This window comes from Lagenorhynchus albirostris, chromosome 2, assembly GCF_949774975.1.
Source record: "Lagenorhynchus albirostris chromosome 2, mLagAlb1.1, whole genome shotgun sequence".
NCBI classification, from domain to species: domain Eukaryota; kingdom Metazoa; phylum Chordata; class Mammalia; order Artiodactyla; family Delphinidae; genus Lagenorhynchus; species Lagenorhynchus albirostris.
The window spans coordinates 84,301,922-84,327,001 of NC_083096.1; the positions used below are offsets into that span (position 1 = coordinate 84,301,922).

The window sequence follows — 25,080 nt, forward strand, 5'->3', positions numbered from 1 at the left end:
CCCACATCAATAATTGAATAGTTCATTCTTTTCCGATTTGTTATGCCATCTTCAAAAAATGCCAAATTGTTATATATGTTTGGTCTTGTTCTGGGATCTATTATGTTCTATTGATCTGCTTATCTATTGCTACACTGACACCACACCTTCAAAAGTTTCAGTATCTAGGAAGTTGAGTCCCTTCTGCTTGCTCTTATTTTTTTAGGATTGTTAAATAGTTTCAAATAATTACTTTTTTTTTAAATTTAATTAATTTATTTTTGGCTGCGTTGGGTCTTCGTTGTTGTGCGCGGGCTTTCTCTAGTTGCGGCGAGCAGGGGCTACTCTTTGCTGCAGTGCGCGGACTTCTCATTGCAGTGGCTTCCCTTGTTGTGAAGCACAGGCTCTAGGTGCGTGGGCTTCAGTAGTTGTGGCACACAGGCTCAGCAGTTGTGGCTTGCAGACTCTAGAGCGCCGGCTCAGCAGTTGCGGTGCACAGGCTTAGTTGCTCTGCGGCATGTGGGATCTTCCCGGACCAGAGCTTGAACCCATGTCCCCTGCATTGGCAGGCAGATTCTTAACCACTGTGCTACTAGGGAAGCCCCAAATCATTACTTTTCTTTAATAGAATTATTTTGCCAGGTTCTATGCAAAAAATCTTGTTAAGATTTTAATCAATATTGCCCCTGTCAACATCTCTGCTGAAACTGCCTCAGCAAGACCAAATGCCTCCATTCCTGGAGAACAGAGTAGGAAAAAACGATGCATCACAAATACGACCTCCACCTCACTCCCACCTTCCAAATTCCATCTGAATCTGACTGGTGGAAACTTAATTGCACCTAGAAGCCTAGCTGCAAAGGGTGTTTGGGAAATGTACATCTTAGCTTTAAAGCCTCTGCAGTACAAGAAGACAGAGAAGAACCAAGGGCTTTTAAACTACAATAGGTCATGAAATCAGTTTAGTGGGTCACAAGTGGCATTTTAAAAAACAAAATGGGACAGAATATAAGCTATCAGGGTACCAAGCAAGAATAAGCATGTTTCATGAAAGTTTTATGTATATATTTTATTTTAAATATATATATAGTAAGTATTGTAAGGTGGGGAGAAAGAGACAGAGACAGAGACAGAGATTAGAAAGAGGTGGAGGAACAGGGAAGAGAAAGAATATGTAAAATACATTTCTTATTGTGGTCATTATCAAGAAAGTCTGAAGGTCCCGGGAAGGTGAAGAGATGCCTTAGGTCAATTCACCTTAGTGCTACAATACCCCTTATACTGCTAAGGAAGTTTCCTTTTACTCCTTGTCTGCTAGTAGCTTTTATTTTAAATAGGTGTTGAATTTTGTCAAATAATCTTCATGCATCTATTGAGATAATCATAAGATCTTTCCCTTTAACATACTACACAGATGCATTTTCTAACAATGCAGTATCTTTGCATTTTTCTCTTTCCAGAAATACTTTTATGGTTATCTTTTGTACCCACTGACTCCCTAACTTTGCTACAGCCCCTGACCCACATACCACCCATAATTTCTAGCAGATTCTATATTTGCTCAATTTGTCAAAGATGCTACTGTGTACATCCTCATACGTTCTGTAAGAACAAAAGGTCTACATTTTACAATTCTTTATCATATTCACAAGAAACCAAAATACCTGCATTTTATTTTGTTAAAAAAATCCTTTATATGTATCCAATTTAAGAATAATCTAATAAGAATTAGTAATGGAAGAGTAAGTCCTATTAGAAAGCTGCAGTTTAATTCAGTTTAATTAGTAGAGATCATTATTTCAATATGTTTTCATTAGGAATATGAATCTATTAAAAGTACCTTTATCAATTTGACCTCCATAAAAATACTTGCCCAGATTACATTTACTTAAGTAGTGTCCCAGAAACTTTCATTTGCTTGTTATTTGTTGTATTTCATTTGTTCATTTTTAAGTACTAAAGAATGTCTACATTGCTTGAAATCAGCCAAATGACAAATACTGCATTTTCAATGGGCAGTGGTTTTAACTCAACAATCAGGAAACTACAAAACAGTTTCTCTCAACGTATCTGTGTGGTACCAGGGTTCTGGACAAGCTGGACAAGACCTTTGACCCTAGAAGCCCTGGGATTTCTTATGTGTCTTATGGTTTTCTTGCTGCCTTTTAGGAGAAAAGAAATTTAATTTTGAATACAATAAAAAATGTAAAAGGATACCTTTTACAACTCATCTGAACAAACAAAATATGTTACCTATAAATTAAGAGTTTTCCAATAATTTAATCAATACAAATATGCTCATGTGCACCATCTCCACAATCACTATTTTTCAACAGTTAATAGCAAAAGGAAAAAATCTGTTTTTATAAAAGGCAAAGGGATAAAAAGACAGTAATTATTATTTTTTTTAATTAATTTATTTATTTTTGGCTGCGTTGGGTCTTTGTTGTTGCGCACAGGCTTTCTCTAGTTACGGTGACCGGGGGCTACTCCTTGTTGCAGTGCGCGGGCTTCTCATTGCAGTGGCTTCTCTTGTTGTGGAGCACGGGCTCTAGGCACACAGGCTTCAGGAGTTGTGGCACACAGGCTCAGTAGTTGTGGCTCACGGACTCTAGAGCGCAGGCTCAGTAGTTGTGGCGTATGAGCTTAGTTGCTCCACGGCATGTGGGATCTTCCTGGACCAGGGGCTCAAACCCATGTCCCCTGCATTGGCAGGTGGATTCTTAACCACTGTGCCACCAGGGAAGTCCCCAAAACAGTAATTATTAAACTTTGCCAAAAGACCATCTAGGAAGAAACAAAATTTAGTGACACATCTGACGTGAGCAGCTGATAGCCCAGCCTTAGCAACATGTGTTCAAACTGTGTACCCTTCCCTCCCTTCTTCTACCCTGGAGCTGGGAAAAGAGAATACCCAGGGGCAGAACTAATGGAATCCTCAATTATCTAGCCAGAGGCAGAGGGAACCCCAGTGCCAATAGAAAGATGGATTCCCAGTTGGTCTTCAAAGAGACCAAAGCCATGACACTGGTTGTCTCTGGGTGTTGGGCCTATGACTAATACATTTTTAAACTTCTAGTTTCCACATGTTTTTATAATGGGATTATTACTCTTACAATGCAAAGAGGGCTCCAACCAACCAAGAATCACCTATGTGTTGGTTTCTTGTTTTACGTTTAACTTCACAATGAAGAGCTTCTAAGTGTCCTTGTAAGTTCTTCCTTTCTTCCTCTCTTGATGGTGGGCAGGGTCTCCATTTCCCAGAGAAAGACAGCGAGATTCCACAATTTGGGGGTTTGGGTCAGATTTGCCTGTGATTTACAAAAATGATACTGGGAGGAGTTCTACAATTTCCCTGATGGCTAGAAACAGTAATACTTACTGTGTTCTGGGCACAGCAGCGAGAAATAAACAGTATTAGAGATGGCCCCTGTTTATAAAGAGCCCAATACATAATCAAGGGCATGAAGGACATAAAAATACTTTAACAAAGGTACAAGCTGGTATAGTGCAAACCAAGAGGTCAGTGGAAGAGGACAGGACAGGGTTGGAGCCAATGCGAGGTGAGTCCTCCAAGATTTCCAGAAACAGACTCAGTGATGACTTCTCTTTATCTCCAGTGAAATTTCTTTTTCTCCAAGGGATTAATAGAAATGGAAATTCTGAAAACACAGAAATTTTCCCAGTTGGGAAAGTGACCTAAAGTAACACTGCCCAAGCTTGTTGACTCCAGGTTAACACTCCTATTTGAGATAATACCCAGGTTTCATGGGAAACACTTTCAGCACATGCTTTTAGGAAACAGTACGACTTTGATTTATTTGAAAGCTGGCAGTACTTAATGAAAACCAACATTTACTAGGAAATTACTGAGCCTTCCATTCTAGCTAACCAAACAGGCTGGAGCTGATCTAGGACTAGAAGAGTTCAAGTTCTTAAATGTTGCCCAAGTCCCTCCTTGTACAACACTGAAAACAAAACAAACAGAAAATTGTGAAAGATAATTTTCTTTTCTTCCTTATTAAAAACAGCATTTTTCTTCCTTTTTAACATCCAGAGTCTTGACATGTCACTTTTTAGCTGCCCTCCCCCTTTATAAAACTTCGTCGTTTACTGGGCATGGTTTGGCAGTTATTGCTGGTACTAGAATCTGAGATGGAAATTTTTCTCCAGGTGCACACAAGTGGGAACTGAAGAAATTACACAATTCGAGTATCAAAGGGAGCTGCCAGGGAGAGGCAGCCACACCTCAGACTCTGAACATTACTCTGGTGCAGCTGGCTCTTCCTAGCAGGTCATCTGTGGGACTGACTGAAAGCACAGGGAGCTCAAGCCAATCACTGGGCCAGGAACCAAGCTGGGGGCCCAAATTTCATCCGTTGGGATGAAGGTGGAGGGCCTCAGGCCACACAAATGACCTCTCAGTGCTTTTCTTCTGGCATAAAAGTGAATGAAATGCTAACACCAACCTGCCTCAAAAGATTCCTGGTGAGGAGCAACTGAGAGGGGCGGATGTCAAATTTGGTGGACAGATTACGTGTTAATGGTGAGAAGAAATTTTACGTATTTGCCTTTAGGCCACAATGAAGTTGCAAGGCAACGTAATCAAACTTCTAGAAACAAATGAGCTTACCACTCTGGCATGTGGACTTCAGCAATCTGGCCAGAGGTCATGATTTTGAGCTAAACCCGAACTGTGGGCAGTTAACAACTATTCCCTTGATGCAGTGATGTCCTGTTTCTTGAAATCTCTTCTCCAACTTCCTTCGTGCCTAAAAAACATCAGGCCACACTGAGTACCTTCGATGTTTGTTCAGGCCTATCTTTCCACAGCTCCCTTCAGTTTCCTGGGAGAACCTGCCCTCGTTGGAGGCAGAGAAGATGACCCTCTGCGTCTGAGGAGGAATCTGGGGCACGTCACTTGATCATCTGTGTCTCTTCATCCGCATCGTAAAACTCTTCCTCTTCCTCACTCTCACTCCCTAAAGGGCTCTGCTTGTCCACAGACTAAAGCAGGAAAGGAGAAAAGGGCAGGGAAATGATGTCATGACATTTCTAAAGTTAAATTACTGTCTAGCATTCAACTGACAAATGTACTCTGATGACATTTATTCCCCTAAGAATTAGCCCCTAAAGTGTTCTAAGAAAGCTAATGAATCATCTTTATTTCTCTGACAATCAGCTGCTATCAGATCCCACTTTTTTCCAGCAGTTTTGCTCAGTTCTATTTAATATAATCAGATATTCTTTTTTTTTTCTTTTCCCCCAAAACTATCATTATCCAAATGGTAAATCTGAATGATTAAGAAAAATTCCACCATACCTGAGGGGGATCCAAGGTCTGTAAAGATAACGCCTCCTCCCCCAGCCTCCGATATGAGTACACCTGAAGGTCAGAAAACGTCTCTAGCAATGGACTGTTAAGGGTTTCTGGCAATAATAAACTCAGGAGGCCTGAGGTCAGCCCCGTGGCTCCAAAGACAATGAAGGGTAAAGACCACTGCACGTACTTCTATTGGGGCAGGGAGTGGAATGAAAACAAACAAAAATTCAGTGTTAGTTTCCTAGCAGATGACATCAGCAGTCTTATGACCCAGGACCTGCCATGTTTACTGTCCAGGTCCTGCCTCCTCACTAGAATACACCAGAAAGCCCGTCTTCTTTCCCCTTAGAGAATTACCCCAGGAAACCAGAGCCAGTCCTCGGGCACAGAGACAGGAGTGAGTAAATCAAAAGGACAGAGCTGGCCTGTGGAGCAGACGCAGCAGAATGTTCATGCACAGGCTGGGGACTGTGGGGAAGGGGCTTGGCTGTCTGAGCAGGGCAGACACACTGCCAGAGTGTGTGGTGAGTCGGACACTCAGCTCCCACTCCAGGTTGAGTGGCCTGCAGCACAGTGATCTCCACACGCAGGTGACACCCTGCATATTTGCTGACAACGACGAACTTTAACGTTCTCAACCCTGGAATGGGCCAAACAGTCCCACATATGTGTTCTGATTCACTAAGCACCAGAACTGAGAGGCATGGGGCTTAAAGGTGTAAACACCCTGAAAAGGAAGAGAAAGGCCTAGAGAAACCTGTACACATGGTTTGGACATGGTAGCGGGCCGGTCCAAAAGACGTTCTCAGGAAAATTTAAATACAAACATACAATTTCAAAGATAACACCAAGGTTCTTGCAGGACGGGGCTCTGGGGGATTTCTGAGCTGATTACCATTCCTGAGTTCCTGCAAAGGAGCCACCCAGCTTTATCACCTTCTGGTTTGGGCTTCCAAATTCGGTGGCTAGTTAGGATGTCCCTTCTGATCATCTTTTCCTGATTTTTCAAAGATGAAGAGATGATGGAGGAGGAGAGGGAGGCATGGGGAGGGGACAGGAGGGGGACGAAAAACTCTGACCTCCGGCCCCCTGCGTGCAAACACATGCCCGGAACTGTGGGCCTGTTGTTGAATCAAGGGGCTCTTCACCTCTTCTCAACTTAGTGGGACTCAGGGAAGACACAACGCTGGGTGTTATAATGTTCTAGGACAGCGGTCCAAAGTCGGGCATCATTAATGATAAACACCTAGCGTTGGACACATTTTGCAAAATGGAACTAATATGACTCCTTCATAAGAAGGGTCTTGTGATCTAAAATTGAGCATGATAGTGGGAAGCAGCCGCATAGCACAGGGAGATCAGCTCCGTGCTTTGTGACCACCTAGAGGGGTGGGATAGGGAGGGTGGGAGGGAGGGAGACGCAAGAGGGAAGAGATATGGGAACATATGTGTGTGTGTGTGTGACTGATTCACTTTGTTATAAAGCAGAAACTAACACTCCATTGTAAAGCAATTATACTCCAATAAAGATGTGGGAAAAAAAGGAAAAAAAATAAAATTGAGCACGAAACACAGAGAAATACTCAGAAAAAGGAAGTATATCCCACTTCCTCAAGAAAAGAAAAGGCTACAGTGGCATTTCAGAGACGTCCTGTACTAGGATGAGGCGAGTAGTTGCCTGAGTGATGAGCAATTGTCTCCAGAACAGGCACAACGCCCCACTTGATCAAACCTAATCACGCTTCAACAAGTCTTGGCTGGGAAAGTCCTAGAGGAGACCAAGCAGAGACGTGCACAGGGGCTCCATGGGATCTTTCTCAGAACATGAACATTTTGAGATTGGATGGAGTTTACTTTATCTCCCTTTCACCTTCTTCTCTTCTAATTTTCTTTTCCGAGTGGTGTGCTGTGTTCTCTGTTATTTAATACAGGGTACCAATGCCTACAGCATACGGCTGTGGTGAAGACTGCATGATATGATGTATGTAAAGGGCTTAGCACAGAGCTCAGCACACAGCAGAAACTTAGGAAATGTTCACTAATCAACTAACGTACAAATGGGGACAGGAAGGGGCAGGCAGGCATTAGCTAACTCTCCAATGAATACAGCCAATCCCTGGGAAGGGTCCATCTGCCCTCATGGATCCTTAATCTAAAAGGCACAAGGTGCACATTTGTGTCAGGCTGATCTTAAAACCGCAGCTGTTTGTTACCTCTTTCTACTCAAAAGCACAAACATTTCCAAAGCAGAGAATCAAGAAAAACAAACTAGGAGGTACAAACCAACCAGTGAGGGGATGAAGGGAGCAATAATCCCACCAACTCGGGAGAACATGGAACAAGTTCCAAGCCCAACATTCCTGAAAGGCAAAAGGAAAAGGAAAAAAAAAAAGTCAGTAAGTTCTAGGGGGACAATTTAAAGGCTCTAAGGGATAGTGGGCTCAGAATAACAAATCCCAAAGTGGAAGTGCAGGATGCTACAGAGCAGTACTGCCCACTAGAACTTTCTGTGATGCTGCAAATGTTCTGTACTCGCCCTGTCCAATACGGAAGCCCCCAGACACAGGCAGCTACCGAGAGCTCAATGCAACTAAGAATGAGGAACATAATTTTTAATTCATTTCCTTTTAATTAATTTAAACTTAAATAGCCACATGTGATATTGGACAGTGCAGTATAGAAGCTGGTGCAGAAATGAGCACGTGAATATTTCTTGTTAAATGTTCTCCTGGGTTCTTGTGTCTTAGGTCTCCTATCAGTTAAAACATCCATAGAAGAGCCAGGGTTTAATGATCTGAAAAGTCTGCCCATTTCTTTAAACTCAACTAATTAACTATGAAAGGATCAGGCATATAAATAGGAAGTGATTGGACATATATTCTCAGGAAACCAAGAACATTACCTTCTTGGGGAATGTGGGTAGCAAGGAGGGGGAGGAAATGAGAATGATAATGATTATAGGTAGGGTGACCGTACAGCACCCTGTTATCCCAGCCGAATTGTTAATAATGCCCACATTCACTCTCAAAAGTGTCCCAGTTTGGAACTAAACGGTCACCCTAGTTTTATAGGCAACAGCCAGAGAAAGCAGGTTCTGGGAATAATCAGGGAATGACAAGCCAATCACAGACAACCTGATCTCTTACTGGGAAAAAGGCAGACAGAACCATTACGCTTCTTGCATGGATAAGGGAAAAAGAAGGATCTGTTTGGAATGTCCTCAAAAAAAGACCAGGAAAATGCCGACGGGGGGACTACGGTCCAGTACACAGAGGCCGTTCTGTAAAGACTGAGCTGCATCCCTGCCCTTCAAATTTAGGTTTGTTTTTTTGTTTTCAGACTTATTTTATGAGGGGAAACTTAGGATGGAATATGTTGGGTTTTTTGGTTTTGTTTCTGAATATGTTATTTTTGATATAAGCAAGTCCTACTCATTGAAAATCACCTTTAACAACTAATATGTAAATACAATATTCACTTATAACTATAGGGAATTATCTTTATTTATTTATTTTTGGCTGCACTGGGTCTTTGTTGCTGCCCGCAGGCTTTCTCCAGTTGTGGCGAGTGAGGGCTACTCTTCGTTGCGATGCGTGGGCTTCTCACTGCAGTGGCTTCTCTTGTTGTGGAGCACAGGCTCTAGGCACGGGGGCTTCAGTAGTTGTGCCATGTGGGCTCAGGAGTTGTGGCGCACAGGCTTAGTTGCTTCGCAGCATGTGGGAACTTTGTGGACCAGGGATTGTACCTGTGCCCCCTGCATTGGCAGGCGGATTCTTAACCAGTGCGCCACCAGGGAAGTCTCATCTTTTTTTAAATGTGTATATTTTGTGCTAAAATATAGGCTCTGTGATAACAGGGACCTTGTCTCCTGCTCCATCGTGTACCTGACACAGAAGGGTTGACTGAATAACTCACATGCACTGAAATAAAAATGACATCCGAGCACTATTTGGGTGCTGGGATACGTTTAATGTAGAGTACTTCTCACGACTGACGGGGAATTCAGCCCAAGATCAAGTTACGTTTTCCTCAGCCAAGCGGGCAAGAGCAGTCTCCACAGGTTCTGGGCTCACAGCTGCTTGCTGAGCTGCTGCTAGCCCACACTCGCTGTGCTCCAGGTGAAGTGAGGACCACGCCTCTGTCAAGGCAAACATCTACAACAGAATTCAGGACATGGGAAGGAGAAGCCTGTGTGTGAGGCATACCTGATGACTGTGGGGTACAGCTCCGAGGTGTAGATATACACGACATTGAAGGCAGCACTGATGGTCAGCTTCCCCAGCAGGGACAAGGAATGGCTGTTCACCACTGCGAACATACCTGTGTCTGAGGGGGACAAGTGCCACATCTGTGAGGTCCTCGGTGGAGAAAAATTCGTCTAAGTGACACACTTAATTCTGAAGGAGCGAGAGACATTTGTGGTGATCTCAAACAGTGAAGAGATCATATAACCAGACATACATTCAGAAGGTTTAGTCATCACACACAGCACACAGCAAATATTTCTCAGCATTTTGGCCATCCCCAGGAAATCTTACACAGTGGCTGTCGTGATGTGTGATTAAACCTGCACAACCTAAATGTCCATCAACAGATGAATGGATAAAGGAGATGTGATATATATATATACATACACACACACAATGGAATACTACTCAGCCAGAAAAAAGAATGAAATAATGCCATTTGCAGCAACATGGATGGACCTAGAGATTATCATACTAAGCGAAGTAAGTCACACAGAGAAAGACAAATACCATATGATATCACTTATATGTGGAATCTAAAATATGACACAAATGAACATGTCTGTGAAACAAAAACAGACTCAACAGATATAGAGAAGAGACTTGTGGTCGCCAAGGAGGAGGGGTGGGGAGGGAAAGATTGGGAGTTTGGGATTAGCAGATGCAAACTATTATATAGAGAATGGATAAACAACGAGGTCCTACTGTTTAGCACAGGGAACTATATTCAATATCCTGTAAAAGCCATATGGAAAAGAATATGAAAAAGAATATATGTATAACTAAATCACTTTGCTGTACAGCAGAAATTAACACATTGTAAATCAACTATACTTCAATAAAATTAAAAACAAACAAACAAACAAAAAAAAACCTGCACTCACTCCTGAATGACAGAGCTCCCTGAAAACTTCTGTACTGGGGTCAAGTAAGCTTCACAGAAGTCTTAAGTTCCACCTATCTAAGGGTATTACTTGCCTCTCCTTTCTTCCCAGCCTCGTTCAACAATCAATGATGTAAAAGGTTGATCAGCATGACAAGCCCTGACACAGGAGAGGAGTGAGTCTCAAAAAACTCCTATCTTCAGTTTGCATTCCTTAGTATTCCATTGTAAAGATAAGGAATAATCCCACTAAACTACTACACGTTCTTTAAAGAACAAGACTCTAAATGTGGAACTACTTTTCATCCTTCCTCCTCCCCAATTTCTTACTTGAAGATTACTAATCAATAATGATATTTCAGTTTCTTAATGTAACGTTTTTTACATAAAGTGCAAAAATACAGTTTATGCTAGTTCACGTCCCTATCAAAAATGCTATCAATTTTCCAGTGGTCCTTTCCTTTATTAATACTACCTTCTCTGGGATCTTACAATTTAATTATTCCCTTTCAAACATATTTAACCTCTCCCCTTCAGCAACCCACTAGGCCGTAACCTTCAAAATAAGTTTTCTTCTCCTTAGGAAAAAGCAAAAATTCTCATTGGCTCCATTGCACTTTCTCCCCTTCACAATCAAACATCTCCAGTGAGTGACTGACCCTCCATTTCCTCAAACGCATCTGCCCTGTACATCACTACAATGTGGCCTCCAATACCGTCCTCTCCTGAAACTCCTATTCTTGAAGGTCAGCAGCAATGTCCTGATCATCAAAGTAATTGCCTCTCATTCTCTCTGACATTTCTGACTAATAGAACATGCCTGTCCCTTCCTTGGGACTGCATACCTGGCTCATCCAAACCACTTAAATAACTCAACTGCAATATTCTTTCCTGCCCTTGACCTCCACGGCGCCCATTTCCCAATCCATGCAAATGGCATGCTTTAGACACTCTCCTGTAGTTGCTTACTTTTCCATCTTGTCTGCCCCCAAATATATATATATATATATCTTTTTTTTTTTTTTTTTTTTTTTGCGGTACGCGGGCCTCTCACTGTTGTGGCCTCTCCCGTTGCGGAGCACAGGCTCCGGACACGCAGGCTCAGCGGCCATGGCTCACAGACCTTGCCGCTCTGCGGCATGTGGGATCTTCCCGGACCGGGGCACGAACCCATGTCCCCTGCATCAGCAGGTGGACTCTCAACCACTGAGCCACCAGGGAAGCCCCCCAAATATATTTTGAGTTGTCTCAGGCTAAGGCCTTGTTTGTATCTGTTTCCCTCACGGCACCTCCCATAGTCTGATCACAGTGGTGCTCACTAAATATTTATTGAAAGAGTAAGTATAAGGACTATAACAGGGATTAATTTAAGTGAAAAGAATCTGTGCTCATGTTCTTTCAATGTCTGAGGAGGGAGGCACATAATATATCCCATTCCAAAATAAAAGTTTCACATTCCCAGCTTGACTATGAAATAAAACTTCAACTCCTTTAAAGATGGCGTTCTGAACGCAGTGGCCCAGGCACTGCCAAACTCAACCATCTGGGGCCTTCTTCTCTTCTGCCAGGCTATTTGGAAGAATATGTCAGCAATTTTAAGTACTGAATATATTATTTTAAGCCATGAGGTGCTTCTGGAAAAAGAAGCATGCTCAAGGTATAGGTCTGGACTTTCGATATCTAACAACTTCAAGTAAACCAATAATGAGGGCAAATTAAATTCATCAATGATTTTCCAGAAAACTGAGTGAGTCAGGAAGAGGTCTTGGGTGGCACTGAAGCAAACAGAAATGTGCACATTTGCGTGACTGCAAATGATCTTTGGGACTGTTTTCAACCCATACAGGATGGCACCTTCCAGAACTGTGTTGGAAATACTCTCTACATCTTTAAAACAGGTGAGGGGATTGCCATCCTGAAAATTAAATTCAAATAACATGTCACAGAAGGCTTACCATCTAAACACCCACAAGATCCAAGGCTGGAAGATTTCTCCCCTGTGAGGCTCAGGACACTCCCCAGTGGCCCATCTGGGGAGCCTGGCTCCAGCCGCATACCCACAAGTGCTCCCATCAGCCCGACACCTCATCTGATGCTTGAAACTTCTCCCCTTGTTCCTGCCAGTGGAGTCTGCAGTGGCCATCGGAACCTGGGGGAACTCAACTCTCTCCCAAGATAGCCCATGTCAATTTCAGACAGCTCTGTTTATTAGAAAATGACTTCTTAGCCTGCCTGTGGAGCTGCCGGTCTATCAGTCATCATGAGTTAATATTTAGGAAGGCTTTGTGGCCACTGGGCTGGTTCCCTGGATTTCTGACCTTGGTTTTTATCTGAAAATGAAATTAGATATTATTGGCTATTATCAATGAATGTTCAAAGTGACTGTTTAGGGAAAAAGAGTGATTTAAAAGGAAAAATTAAGCTCAATTATTTTTGGGAGAAAAAAAAGGGAATTTTCAAAACACTTGTATTCTTCAAAGTACTGAACTTCAGAGGTTTTAAGTTGATTCCAATGATGAAGATACTACAGACATCATTTTCAGAACTAGTTATCTGAAGTTTTCTCAGAGTCCTCTAGGGTCACCAGAACAAAATACCTCAGTATGTTACAGTCACATTTCACTGACCCAAATAAGAAAAGTTAAACTTAATCATCCACTTCATTCACTGGGTAAATTTTTATTGTTTACGAATATGTTAAAAATGTTTAAGACAGCTGTAGGTCCTGTACTATGATACAGAAGTTGAGCCAAGAACCACATTCATTTTGCTTTCCTTTGGCTTTTTTTTCTAAAGAAAAATACCACATATGCCGAAAATTCTGTCACTATAGTTTTGCCATTTCTAGAATTTCACATGAATGAAATAATTCAGTTTGTAGGCTTTTGTGTCTGGCTTCTTTTAGTAAGCATAATGCTTTTGAAATTCATCCACATTGCTCCCTGCATCAGTAGGTCATAGCTCATTGCTTTGTTGTTGGTGAGTAATTCACTGTATGGATATAACACAATTTGTTTATCCATTCCTCAGCTGAGGGGCATTTGCGTTCCTTCCAGTTTGGGGCTATTATTAATAAAGCTACCATGAACATCAAAGTCCTTTTGTGGATCTATGTTTCTGCTTCTTTTGGGTAAAGTTTAATCAGACAGTAAATTTATGTTTCTCTTTAAAATAAGCTGCTAATGTTATCCAAAGTCTCTGTACTATTTTACATTTCTATCAGCAGTGTATAAGAGTTCCAGTTCTTTCTTATCACTGCTGACATTTGGTATGGTCAGTCTTTTTAATTTTAGCCATTCTAATACGTGTGTAGTGGTATCTCATTGTGGTTTTAATTTCCATTTCCCTAATGTCTAATGATGTTCAACATCTTTTCCTATGCTTATTTTCCATATTTATATCCTTTTGCAGAAGTGTCTGTTTAAACGTTTTTCCCATTGTTCTTTCATTACTGAACTGTAAGAGTCCATTCTATCTTCTGGGTACAAGTTCTTTATCAGGTATACGTTTTACAAATATTTTTCCCAGTCTGTGCCTTGCTTTTCATTTCCTTAATAACGTCTTTTAAAAAGCAAAAGTTTTAATTTTGATGGAGTCTAAGTTATGAATTTTTTTGTGTGCTTTTTGTGTCATATTTAAGAAATCTTTGCCCAAAGGCACTGAGATTTTCTTCCATGTTCTCTTTTAGAAGTTGTGTAGTCTTACCCTTTATACTGTCGACTGAAAAAAAAAACACAACCTAAAAGTTGACAATTATGTTTTATTCCAGGGACACGCTGAGAACTTACACCTGGGAGACAGCCTCTCAGATAGCTCTGAGGGACTGTTCTGGAGAGTAAGAAAGGACCCAGGATATATAGGAGTTTTTGCAAAAAAATCAGGTAGTCAGAACATCAGAAGATTACTGCCAGTTAAAGAAAAAACCAGATATCTCAGGTTAACGAATTTAGCACTTTTCTATGCATGGGAAAATGCAAGAATCTGGGCTCACTGAAATCATTCTTTTGATATGCACTTTAACTATCTAGGGCCAATATCCTGTTTTCTCCATTCTGAATCACCTCAGGGTGCATCATAGGGGGAACTGATACGGTGGCTGATGGTTTGATGGCTGCAACATCCTTTGTATGATATGGCTGGTGATTCTTTGTCCACAACGTTTAGACATACCATTCATTTCAAGTTAATTACTGCATATGATGGGATGTGCAGGTTGAAGGTAAATTTTTTACATATGGATATCCAATTATTCCAGCACGGTTTACTGAAAAGATTCTTTTTCTCATTGAGTTGACTTGTCATCAAAAATCAATTGACCATGTGTATTTTTCTCTATGTGTGTTATGACTGAAGGAAACATTTTTATAAGATGAATAAAATCTCAGCCCCCTCAAAAATAAAATAAAAATCAAATGACCATATATATAGGTCTATTTCATATTCAATTCTATTATCTATGCATCCACCATTATGCCAATATCACACTTTTTTTTTTTTAATTTTCAGGCCATGTCTCATGGCTTGTGGGATCTTAGTTCCTCAATCAGGTATCGAACCCAGGCCACAGCAGTGAAAGTGCTGAGTCCAGGGAATTCCCCTACTGTCTTAACATAATTTTGTAGTAAGTTTTAAAATCAGTTGGGATAAAGTCCTCCAACTTAATTTTTCTTGATAAAAATTATTTTGGATATAATTTGCAGTTCCATAGAAATTTTAGTATTAACTTGTCAGTATCTATCAGCAAAAAGAAGCCTGGTGGAAATTTTATTGGGATTGTGCTGAAGATAGATTGATTTGGGGAGAACTGATGTCTTAGTATTTTCTGATCCTTGAGCATGGTAAGCTCTTCATTTATTTTATTATTACCATTACCACCAATTCATTTATTTAGTCTTCTTTAACTTCTCTCATCAATGTTTTATATTTTACAGTTTTCTACAGGTCTCATACATATTTTTCAGTTTTCATTCCTAATATTTCATATTTTTAATTTTTTATAAATGGCATTGTTTTACTTCAATTTTAAATTGTTTGTTGTTAACATATGGAACTAAAATTATGTGTCAAAAGACTCTGCTAAATTCATTTCTTAATTCTAACAGATTTTTTTTTTTAGGATTTTCTATGGAGACAATCATGAAGTCTTGTGAATAAAGACAGTTTTAGTTCTTCCTTTTCATTTTGGATCCCCCTAATTTCTTTTTATTGCCTTGTTGTATTCACTAATAATTTCAGTACAATGCTCCAAAGAAGTGGCAAGAATGGATATCCTTGCCTTTTTCCCAATCTTAGGGAACAAGCATTTAGTTTTTCACCATTAAACGTGATGTTAGCTGTAGGTTTTCCATTATCAGGCTAAGGAAACTTCTACTTGCTGCTAGTTTTTGTAAAGAATGGGTGTTGAAACCAGACAAGTGCTTTTGCTACTTGTATTGAAATGACCATATGATTTTTTTTTTTTCTTTTTGGTCTTTTAATATGGTGAATAACACTGATTAGCTTTTGAATGTTAAACCAACTGGGTGTTTGTGGGATAAATCCTGCTTGGTCATGATGTATTATACCTTTTTTATTCATTGTTGAATTTGCTAATGTTTAGTTAATAGATTTTTGCGTCTATATTAATGAGATATTGGTCTTTAGTTTTCTCATAATGTCTTTGTTTGGTTTTAATATCAGGGTAATTGCTGACCTCAAACACTGGGTTGGAAGAGTATTCGCTCTTTTTTTTATTTTCTGGAAGAATGTGTAGAATTATATTATTTCTTCCTTATGTGTTTCATAATTTACCAGTGAAGCCATCTGGGTCTGGAATTCTCTTTGTGGGAATGTTTTAAACTACAAATTAGATATCTTTACTGGATAAAGGGTTATTCAGGTTATCTATGGTTTTGTACACTTTGGTAGTTTGTACCTTTCAAGGAATTTATCCATTTTACCTAAGTTGAATTTATTGGCATAAAAATGTTTATAATATTCCCTTATAAATGTCTACAGTTTCTATAGTGATGTCCCTCTTTCATTCCTGATACTGGTAATCGGTTTCTTCTTTCTTTTCCTTTATTAGTGTGGCTAGTGGCTTATTGATTTTATTGATCTCAAACAACCAGCTTTTGGTTTCATTGACTTTTCTCTATTATTTTCATGTTTTTATTTTATTGATTTTTACTTATATTTATTATTTCCTTCCTTTTGCTTACTTTGTGTTTGTCAGTCTTTTTTTTTTTTAATTTGACTTCTATTTTCTTAGGGGAGATGCTTAGATGACTGATTTGAAAATTTCCTTTTTTCTGATACTTTTTTTTGTTTTTGTTTGTTTGTTTGTTTTGCGGTACGCAGGCCTCTCACTGTGTGGCCTCTCCCGTTGCGGAGCACAGGCTCTGGATGTGCAGGTTCAGTGGCCATGGCTCACGGGCCCAGCCGCTCCATGGCATGTGGGATCTTCCCGGACCGGGGCACGAACCCGTGTCCCCTGCATCGGCAGGCGGACTCCCAACCACTGCGCCACCAGGGAAGCCCCTGATACTTTTTTTTTTTTAATTTATTTTTGGCTGCGTTGGGTCTTCGTTGCTGCGCGTGGGCTTTCTCTAGTTGTGGCGAGCAGGGGCTACTCTTCATTGCAGTGTGTGGGCTTCTCATTGTGGTGGCTTCTCTTGTTGCGGAGCATGGGCTCTAGGCACGTGGGCTTCAGTAGTTGCAGCACATGGGCTCAGCAGTTGCGGCACACTAGCCCTAGAGCGTGCGATCTTCAGTAGTTGTGGTGCAGCTCAGTAGTTGTGGCTCACAGGCTCTAGACCACAGGCTCAGTAGCTGTGGCACAGAGGCTTAGCTACTCTGCAGCATGTGGGATCTTCCCGAACCAGGGATCGAACCTGTGTCACCTGCACTGGCAGGCAGATTCTTAACCAGTGTGCCACCAGGGAAGCCCGATACAACATTTTTTAATTATACAAATTTCCCTCTAAGCGCTGCTTTACTGCATCTCACAAACTCACTATGTTGTACTTTAATTATTGTTTAATTAAAATTTTTCTGATTTCCTTTGTGCTTTCTTCTTTGACCCATGTGTTTTTAGAAGAATGTTTTTTTTGAAATCCAAATATTTGAGGATTTCCTGATAGCTTTCTGTTATTGATTTCTACTTTAATTCCATTATGGTCAAAGAACTTATTTTTGTAAGATTTCAATCCTTTTAAATTTACTGAAACTTGTCTTATGGTCCAGAACATGGTCTCTCTTGGCACATGTCCTGGGTGTGCACTTCACACAGAATGCGTATTCTGCCGTTTTAGGTAGTGTCTGACAAATGACAATTAGGTCAGGTAGGCTGCTTAAGTCTCCATATCCTAATTCTTTTCTGTCAGTTTTTCTGTCAGTCATTGAGAGAGAGTACTGAAATATCCAACTGTAGTGTTGAGTCTGTCTATTTCTCCTTACAGTTCTGTCCATTTTGCTTCCTGTGCTTCGAATGTTATCAGACACACACATAATCGGGATTGTAACATCTTCTTGATGAACTGACCACTGTCTCATAATGTGTTTATAGTTTTCACCAAATCTGGAAAGTAGTAGACCATCATTTCTGCAAGTATCTTTGTTTTTTACTTCCTCCTTCTCAGGTTCCAGTTGCATAACTGTTGGGCTTGGTGTTGTCCTACAACTTTTGTTTGTTTCATTCTGCAGCTTCTTTTGTTATATCTTTGTCACTGATCTCTTCTGTGGTTCATCTCATCTACTGCCTGTTTTTTTTTCATATAATGTATGTTTCATCCCTAGATGTAACATGTGCCTCTTTTTCTATCTTCTCTTTCTCTGCTCATTATTATCTTGCTTTCTTCTACCTTCGTAAACATATGCAGTACATTTATAATAGCTGTTTTAATGTCCCCGCCTCCTCATTCTATTATCTGTGTCATTTTTGGTTCTGTTTCTATTGACATTTCTCCTGGTTGTGGGAGGTATTTTCCCGCTCATCTGCATGCCTGGTAATACTGACTGGATGCCAGAGGTTGTGAATGTTACACCGTTAGGTGCTGGATTTTATTGTATTCCTTTACATATTGTTGCTCTTTTTCCTGGAATGCAGTTAAGTTACTGGGAATCACTTGATCCTCTGAATTTTTTAAGCACTTTTAGAGCAAGCTCTGCTATAGCAGAATAGCCTATAGTGTTGGGCTACTTTGACCCAGGAGGTCTTTACCCAGTGCTCCACGTCTGGCTAAAGGCAACACGAACTAGACATGGCCCTAGGTTCCAAGAATTGTTCCACTTGTTCCTTTCTGGTGGCCACCTCCCCAGCCTCCGTAGCTTCCTCAAATGCATGCCCAGATCAGTCAGCAGCCAAGGGCTCAGAGATCTTCTGCAGATCTCTCGAATTCTTCCTCCACATATTCCTCTATATATCTTACTCCTCTCCGGTATTTTGCCCAGGAAATTCTAGCCATATTGGCCTTTCCAGGCTTTACTATCTGTCTTATCAATTTGGTAAGAGCACCAGGATTTGCTGGGTGTCCCTTTGTGCACTGAGGCCTGAAGACCTGAGCTAGGGCACTCTTAGGGCACATCTTGTTTCATTTCTCTCAGGGATCACTTCTGTCTTCCGCAGCCTGTTGTCCAATGTCTGAAAATCAGTATTTCTTATATTTTGTCTGGTGAAACAGGGGGTTAGCTGGTCTGCATTACTATCATAGCCTGTTAAAGTTCCTATAGCATTCTGTTGTCAATTCTCATATGGTACCTTCTGTTTTTATGAATCATTCCTTTTCCTCACTAGATTATAAGCTCTTTGAGGCCAGGAACCAGGTCATATTTATAAATAGTACCCTGTACATAGCAGGCCCTAGAGAAGTCAAATGAATAAAGAATGGGTGGGCTGAGGCTGAACAAAGCAATGAGAGATAAAGGTTCTGCTAGAGCTGAGTCTGAGGACACTCCCTTCAACTGTGAAACTGTTTATCTAGTCACGTGCTGTGACTTCCCAGTATTCAGATTCTCTGGCAGGATCACAACTGCCAGAAACCTCCTTGCCAACCTCCTTACCCAGTGCCACCCTGACAAGCCAGGTTCTTAAACTCTGGCCAATTCCCAACAGGCCTGCCCATTGAAGAGTTAAGAATGGGTCCTAGTCAGGCAGCATTAATTCTCTAAGGCTATGGCTTTACCATGTGCAATGAATACTTTGGTCTTAAAACTCTAAGAGGACAAATAAGCATTCCCAAAAGAGCACTGATTTTAAAGTCAGAGAGACGTGGGATCTGAATCCCAGGTGTGCTGCTTACTTGCTGTGCAACCTTGGACAAGTTGCTTGACCTACCTGAGCTTTAGTTTCCTTAGGAAATGGGGATAAGAGGTAATACCTCTATGTATGAAGAGAAACCAGCACATAGTTAACACTTAATAAGTGGTCGCCAGGGGACTTCCCTGGTGGCACTGTGGCTAAGACTCTTCACTCCCAATGCAGGGGGCCTGGGTTCGATCCCTGGTCAGGGAACTAGATCCCACATGCAGGCCACAACTAAGAGTTCTCATGCCACAACTAAAGAGCCCGCCTGCCACAACTAAGACCCGGCACAACCAAATAAATAATAAATAAAATAAATATTAAAAAAATAAATGGTCGCCAGTATTACAGCTTAATTAGAACCCTTTAAGCAAGGATAGAGATCAGGTAAAATGTATGAGGACCAATCTGTGGAAGAAATTAGTGGCCACTTGGTAACATTGCCCCCAGGGGAGAACATTTACTTGGAGGCCAACCAGGGTGCAAATATGTATTGCATAGGACACTTTTGTCCAATAATTATCAACCATAGGCTAAGGAATGCCAAACAATCTATTTTCTAGCTTACTGGCTGTCTCTTATAGAGGTAAACCTATGTCTGTGCTTCAGACACTGAGCATCACAGTCATACGTAGATGTGAAAAAAGAGTTGGTATGTAGAGGGCAACCTAAGTTGACAGAGAGAGCAAATGAATGTTTGGTGGGAAAAAGTGAGGGCAAATGAGCATAAAAAGCAGTGAGAAAATGAGTGGTCACCAAGCTCACATAAGATGGTAACAGATGTTTTCAAACTGCTAGGCCTCTTTCTTAATATATATTTATCAGAACTTTCACAACAGGTAGCCTAAACCTCGGCACTTTGAAAAAATTGAGATTTAAAAGAAAGCTATCAAAATATTTTGAAGAGTAAATATGAAAGGTTCAAAGAAAGTTTAAAGAATAAATACTTTTAGCTCAAAGTAGCGAAGATTCAGGAATAGCTACATGACTCCCTGCAAAGAGAGAAAGGATTATGCAAAAGAGGGGTGACCATCTGTTCTCTATCTCTAGTGATGAATAAAATGAAAGGAAATGGGCTCAGCTGTAGTGGAAGAGGCTCATTCTAACCTTTGCGTGGCTATTAAAAATAGAAACTACTTGCTAAGGAACATTATGGAACTTCTTTCTCTGGAAATCTTCAAAATTAGACTACATCCACTTTTCTAAGTATGACAGGAATCCTGTTCCCAGGGCGCATCTGTGGGTGTGTAAGACAGATGTGCTGTGTTTGTGAGTCAGTGTGCACCAAGGGCGTGATCCACGAGGGGCTCAGCTGCTCGCTTAGGACAGACTGGAAGTGAGCACAGTGTGGTGACCGGTCTAGACGGGAGACCATGAATCTGCTTTCCCTTTGGGTTTGTGTAGAAAGGGCTGTGTGCAGAGGCCCAGGGTGTGGGTTACCTGGAGTACAGATACGTGGGAGCGAGGAAAGGCATGAATCGGCCTGGCTTGCCGAGGTGTGACAGCTTACAGGGGCATTTAGAGTAACAAGGAAAAGTTTCTCTCTATAGAGTAATAAATAGACCACTGGATATTACAGGTAGAAAACAAATGAATTTCTAGGTTGTCTATGAGAAACAGAATCTGCTGAACTAAAAGTTGCAGTGATTTGAAGCCCATTAATGTCTTGTCCCAGACAAACAGAACTGGGCGCTTAGTTCTACAAGCCCACGGCAGGGCAACAGCTGAGGAGTTTCTCCTTTTGCTGGCACTAGCACAGGTAACAACTTTCTTAAAACTAAGACTTTTTTTTTTTGGTACAAGAAAGAGTATTTATTGAAAACATGGTTACTGACAGGAAGCTCCTGGCTACTCTCAGGTTACAATCTTGGCTCTCAACTGGAAGTGTTACCTTTTTTTTTTGGCCTCCCATTTTATTTTCCCTCAAACGTTCCATCCTAGGATAGGTAGATCTTATATAAATATATATACATGTCTGTACAAGTATGGCCTATAGTAAAGAAAACATATAGTACACTCTTCATTGGGCAGTACCCACCATGCTAGGCTACCAATACTGAATGCCACTGTGCCCACGCGTGTCCAAGGAGAGGGGCTGTGTGTGTGGTTTACAAGCACTGCAGCACCAGGGAAGCCTCGATGGCAAACTTACTGAATTCTTTAGTTTCCAGGATTCTGTGAAAATCAGTGTAAGGCTGTTCTTTTTTTTAAATTAATTAATTAATTTATTTTTGGCTGCATTGGGTCTTCGTTGCTGCGTGCAGGCTTTCTCTAGTTGCGGTGAGCGGGGGCTACTCTTCGTTGTGGTGCACGGCCTTCTCATTGTGGTGGCTTCTCTTGTTGTGCAGCACAGGCTCTAGGTGCGCAGGCTTCAGTAGTTGTGGCACGTGGGCTCAACAGTTGTGGCTCACAGGCTTAGTTGCTCCACGGCATGTGGGATCTTCCCGGACCAGGGCTCGGACCCATGTCCCCTGAATTGGCAGGCGGATTCTTAACCACTGCACCACCAGGGGAGTCCCCAAGGCTGTTCTAAATATTGAGTAAAATCCTAACTAGTGAACCAACAGTGCTCTGAATTTAAGGCACAGAACTCCAGGTGGCAGCTAGCAGCACAGCAGATATACTGGAGGGCTGCATAACTAGGACACGTGGCCTTGGAGTCTTCAGTGAGACACTGGTACACCTGACCCTTAAGGAGAAGGGATCACCAAAGGAGCACTTAATACATGTATGCTCCGACGGGAAATGAGTCTTGGAGTCTTCAGTGAGACACTGGTACACCTGACCCTTAAGGAGAAGGGATCACCAAAGGAGCACTTAATACATGTATGCTCCGACGGGAAATGAATTCATCAGCTGCATTTCTAGTCGTTATCGAAACTTTGTTAGGGAGTTCCCTGGTGGTCCAGTGGTTAGGACTCGGAGCTCTCACTGCCGGGGCCCGGGTTCAATCCCAGGTCGGGGAACTAAGATCCCACAGGCCGCACGGTGCGGCCAAAAAAGAAAAACTTATGTTAAACCATTTCACAATGATTCCCACCTGAAGAACAAGCTCCATGGTGGAACCCTGTTAAAATCCCAAAGTCCCCAAAACAGGGCTTTCATTGTACCCTATTCCCTAGCAGTGAGAGTTTGTTATGACCCACTTCTTATGGTCGAAAATCACTGCTAAAACCACAGTTTTTGATGTAATAGAGGGCATGTCTCAGGTGTGCTAGTGCGGAAAAGAGGTTGAGGACCAGCACTATGTATAGAATCCCTAGAGAGGGGCAGAAGTCATGTTAGATATGGATGCCAAAGGGACCTGTTTTTAAAGCTGTGTTTACATAGCAAAGCTACAAATATAAAAATAGCAAGTTTCCTAAGGATGTTTCATTCACACTTTCTATAAGAATGAGAGAAGGTCAATTGTCACCAACAGTGACTATTATTCTTATTGTGCTGTTGTTATTATCAGGGTGCCTTGGGAGTATTGATGGAGACAATGAGGGGTGCCGAAGCCACCGTGGAGAACCAGTGCCTCTCATCTCCAGTCTCGTAACTGGCTGGAATGAGGAGGGCAATCTGCAGCCTTGGACAGAGGCTCCTTCTGTGCAGAACTAAATGGTCCACATCATCATCAAATAAACAACTCCAACATCACCAGTACTGCAGTCCAGACACCCCAGATGGTAGCTTAATCGCCTGAAAGAACTAATAGTGCACCTCTAAGCACATTATTCACCCGGAGAATAGTTTAGGCAATGGAAAGAATCTGGCCCATTATACCCCACACCATTGCTAAATAATATGCAATCACAGAAATGAAGCACGGCATATGGTGATCGCTCCACTATATTGAGGTTCATTGTAATACAAGTGCTATTCAAAACCCTCATGTAGAAATTGGAAAGGCATACCTTTCTTTTCTGGAAGAAACATGACAATAAGACAAGCCAGTCCTCCTAGGCACAGAAATGTTGCTAATGTCCGCTTCCGACCAAACCTAAACAATACAAAGAAATTCACATTTCCCTTGAGAATCTTATACATTCATCTGCTTCATCCCCCTAACCTTCCTTTTTAAATGTCCTCACTTTCATTATATGTTCATCTTTTCTTAAGGAGTGGGTGGCACATATGACTGACCAGGACATAAAATAAGTAACCATCACAAAGCCAAGGAAAACTTGCTGGACGGCGGGTTTAAATCATGTGTGCAGGAAAAGAATAGGGAATCATTCCATCTATTTCTGTGAGTGCTTACTATGTTTCAGGCACTTTCTGTGCCGAAATGCTTTCTGTCTATGTTATCTTACTTAATGCTAATAATAAACCTGTAAGGCATATGCTGTTATATTCTCCATCTTCTAGAGAATAACACTGAGACATGGAGAATGGAGACTTCCAGCTCATTTCATTTTCTGGTTACTTGTATCTTAAGCAGTTAAAATTTTAAACACACCTCTCTCTCTCTTAAAAAGACAAACAGAAAGAAACTCTAGTTAGTATGTCAGAATTAAGTGAAATTTATTGCACACTTTCTTGGGAGAAATAATTTTCAAATAAGAGCTCGAGACTTAGAAGAAAGATATGAACATTAATAAGTCTTCCTTTACTAGGAGCTGGCAATGTGCTAGGTCCTCTGTTAGGAGCTTCAATGTTATTGTAATTTTTATAACAATTTTTCCAGGGCAATTTTATAATCCCTGGTTTAAGGATAACTACATGGAGGTTTAGCAAGGTAGCTTCTCAAAGTTATAAAACTAACACGAGGCTGCCTGATCCCCAAGGTGGTGTTCCTTCCCTCTGCTTCAGATTTTAATCCTGACTCTGGTGCGGATGGCTGGGAGACAGGGAAGGACTCACGTCTCCAGGTTATTGTGCTTAATTTAACAGTCAGTATTGAATGCCTTTCAAGTGACAGGCATCATTCTAGGCAGACACTAGGGATGCAAAGACACCTAGGACACACCCCCCCATCGACTGTGTCCTTGTAACACTGTCCATGGTCATCAGAGGGGGGCACAGGAAGCTGTAACAGGAAGTACACCGGGGATGGTGGGAACAGATTTCTGAATACTCTGCCTGGCTCAGCCCTTGGACCATGATGAGAGCACACTCAGTCACTAACAGAGGGGTCAGCAGAGGCAACTGGGGCCACCCCCCAGAGAAAAGCCCTTCAACTGAACAGAATCCAAAACTGCCCTTTAAAATGCGCTGACCGCAATATCCATGACGACAGCAGCCAGTGCAACGCTAAAGGAATGCTGTTTTTGGTAAAAATGATGATTTCTGGAGAATGAGAAATGGCAAAATCCAACTGATTCCTAGCTCACAATTTTCAGTTGCCCTGGTCAGGGGTTCAATAACAGAAGGAATCTGAGAA

The 25,080-nt window shown here is 41.4% G+C and overlaps 1 protein-coding gene across 8 annotated transcripts in view; it reads right to left on the minus strand.

Annotated features, from left to right (window-relative positions):
- Nucleotides 1–1,083: 1,083 nt before the first annotated feature.
- The window catches only part of SLC22A15 (solute carrier family 22 member 15), an 82,612-nt gene continuing 58,615 nt past the window's right edge, over nt 1,084–25,080 (minus strand). For 2 of the 8 annotated variants that reach the window (XM_060139248.1, XM_060139245.1), the window contains 5 exons: nt 23,612–23,697; nt 9,508–9,628; nt 7,590–7,662; nt 5,303–5,491; nt 1,084–4,986 (listed from right to left, as the gene is read on the minus strand). In XM_060139248.1, the coding sequence (XP_059995231.1) occupies nt 4,897–4,986; nt 5,303–5,491; nt 7,590–7,662; nt 9,508–9,628; nt 23,612–23,697 (559 nt within the window). In that variant the 3' untranslated portion in view covers nt 1,084–4,896. Of the gene's footprint in view, nt 4,987–5,302; nt 5,492–7,585; nt 7,663–9,507; nt 9,629–23,611; nt 23,698–25,080 lie in introns of all 8 variants that reach the window. The other 6 variants (XR_009538819.1, XR_009538818.1, XR_009538816.1 and 3 more) reach the window with 6 other exon arrangements.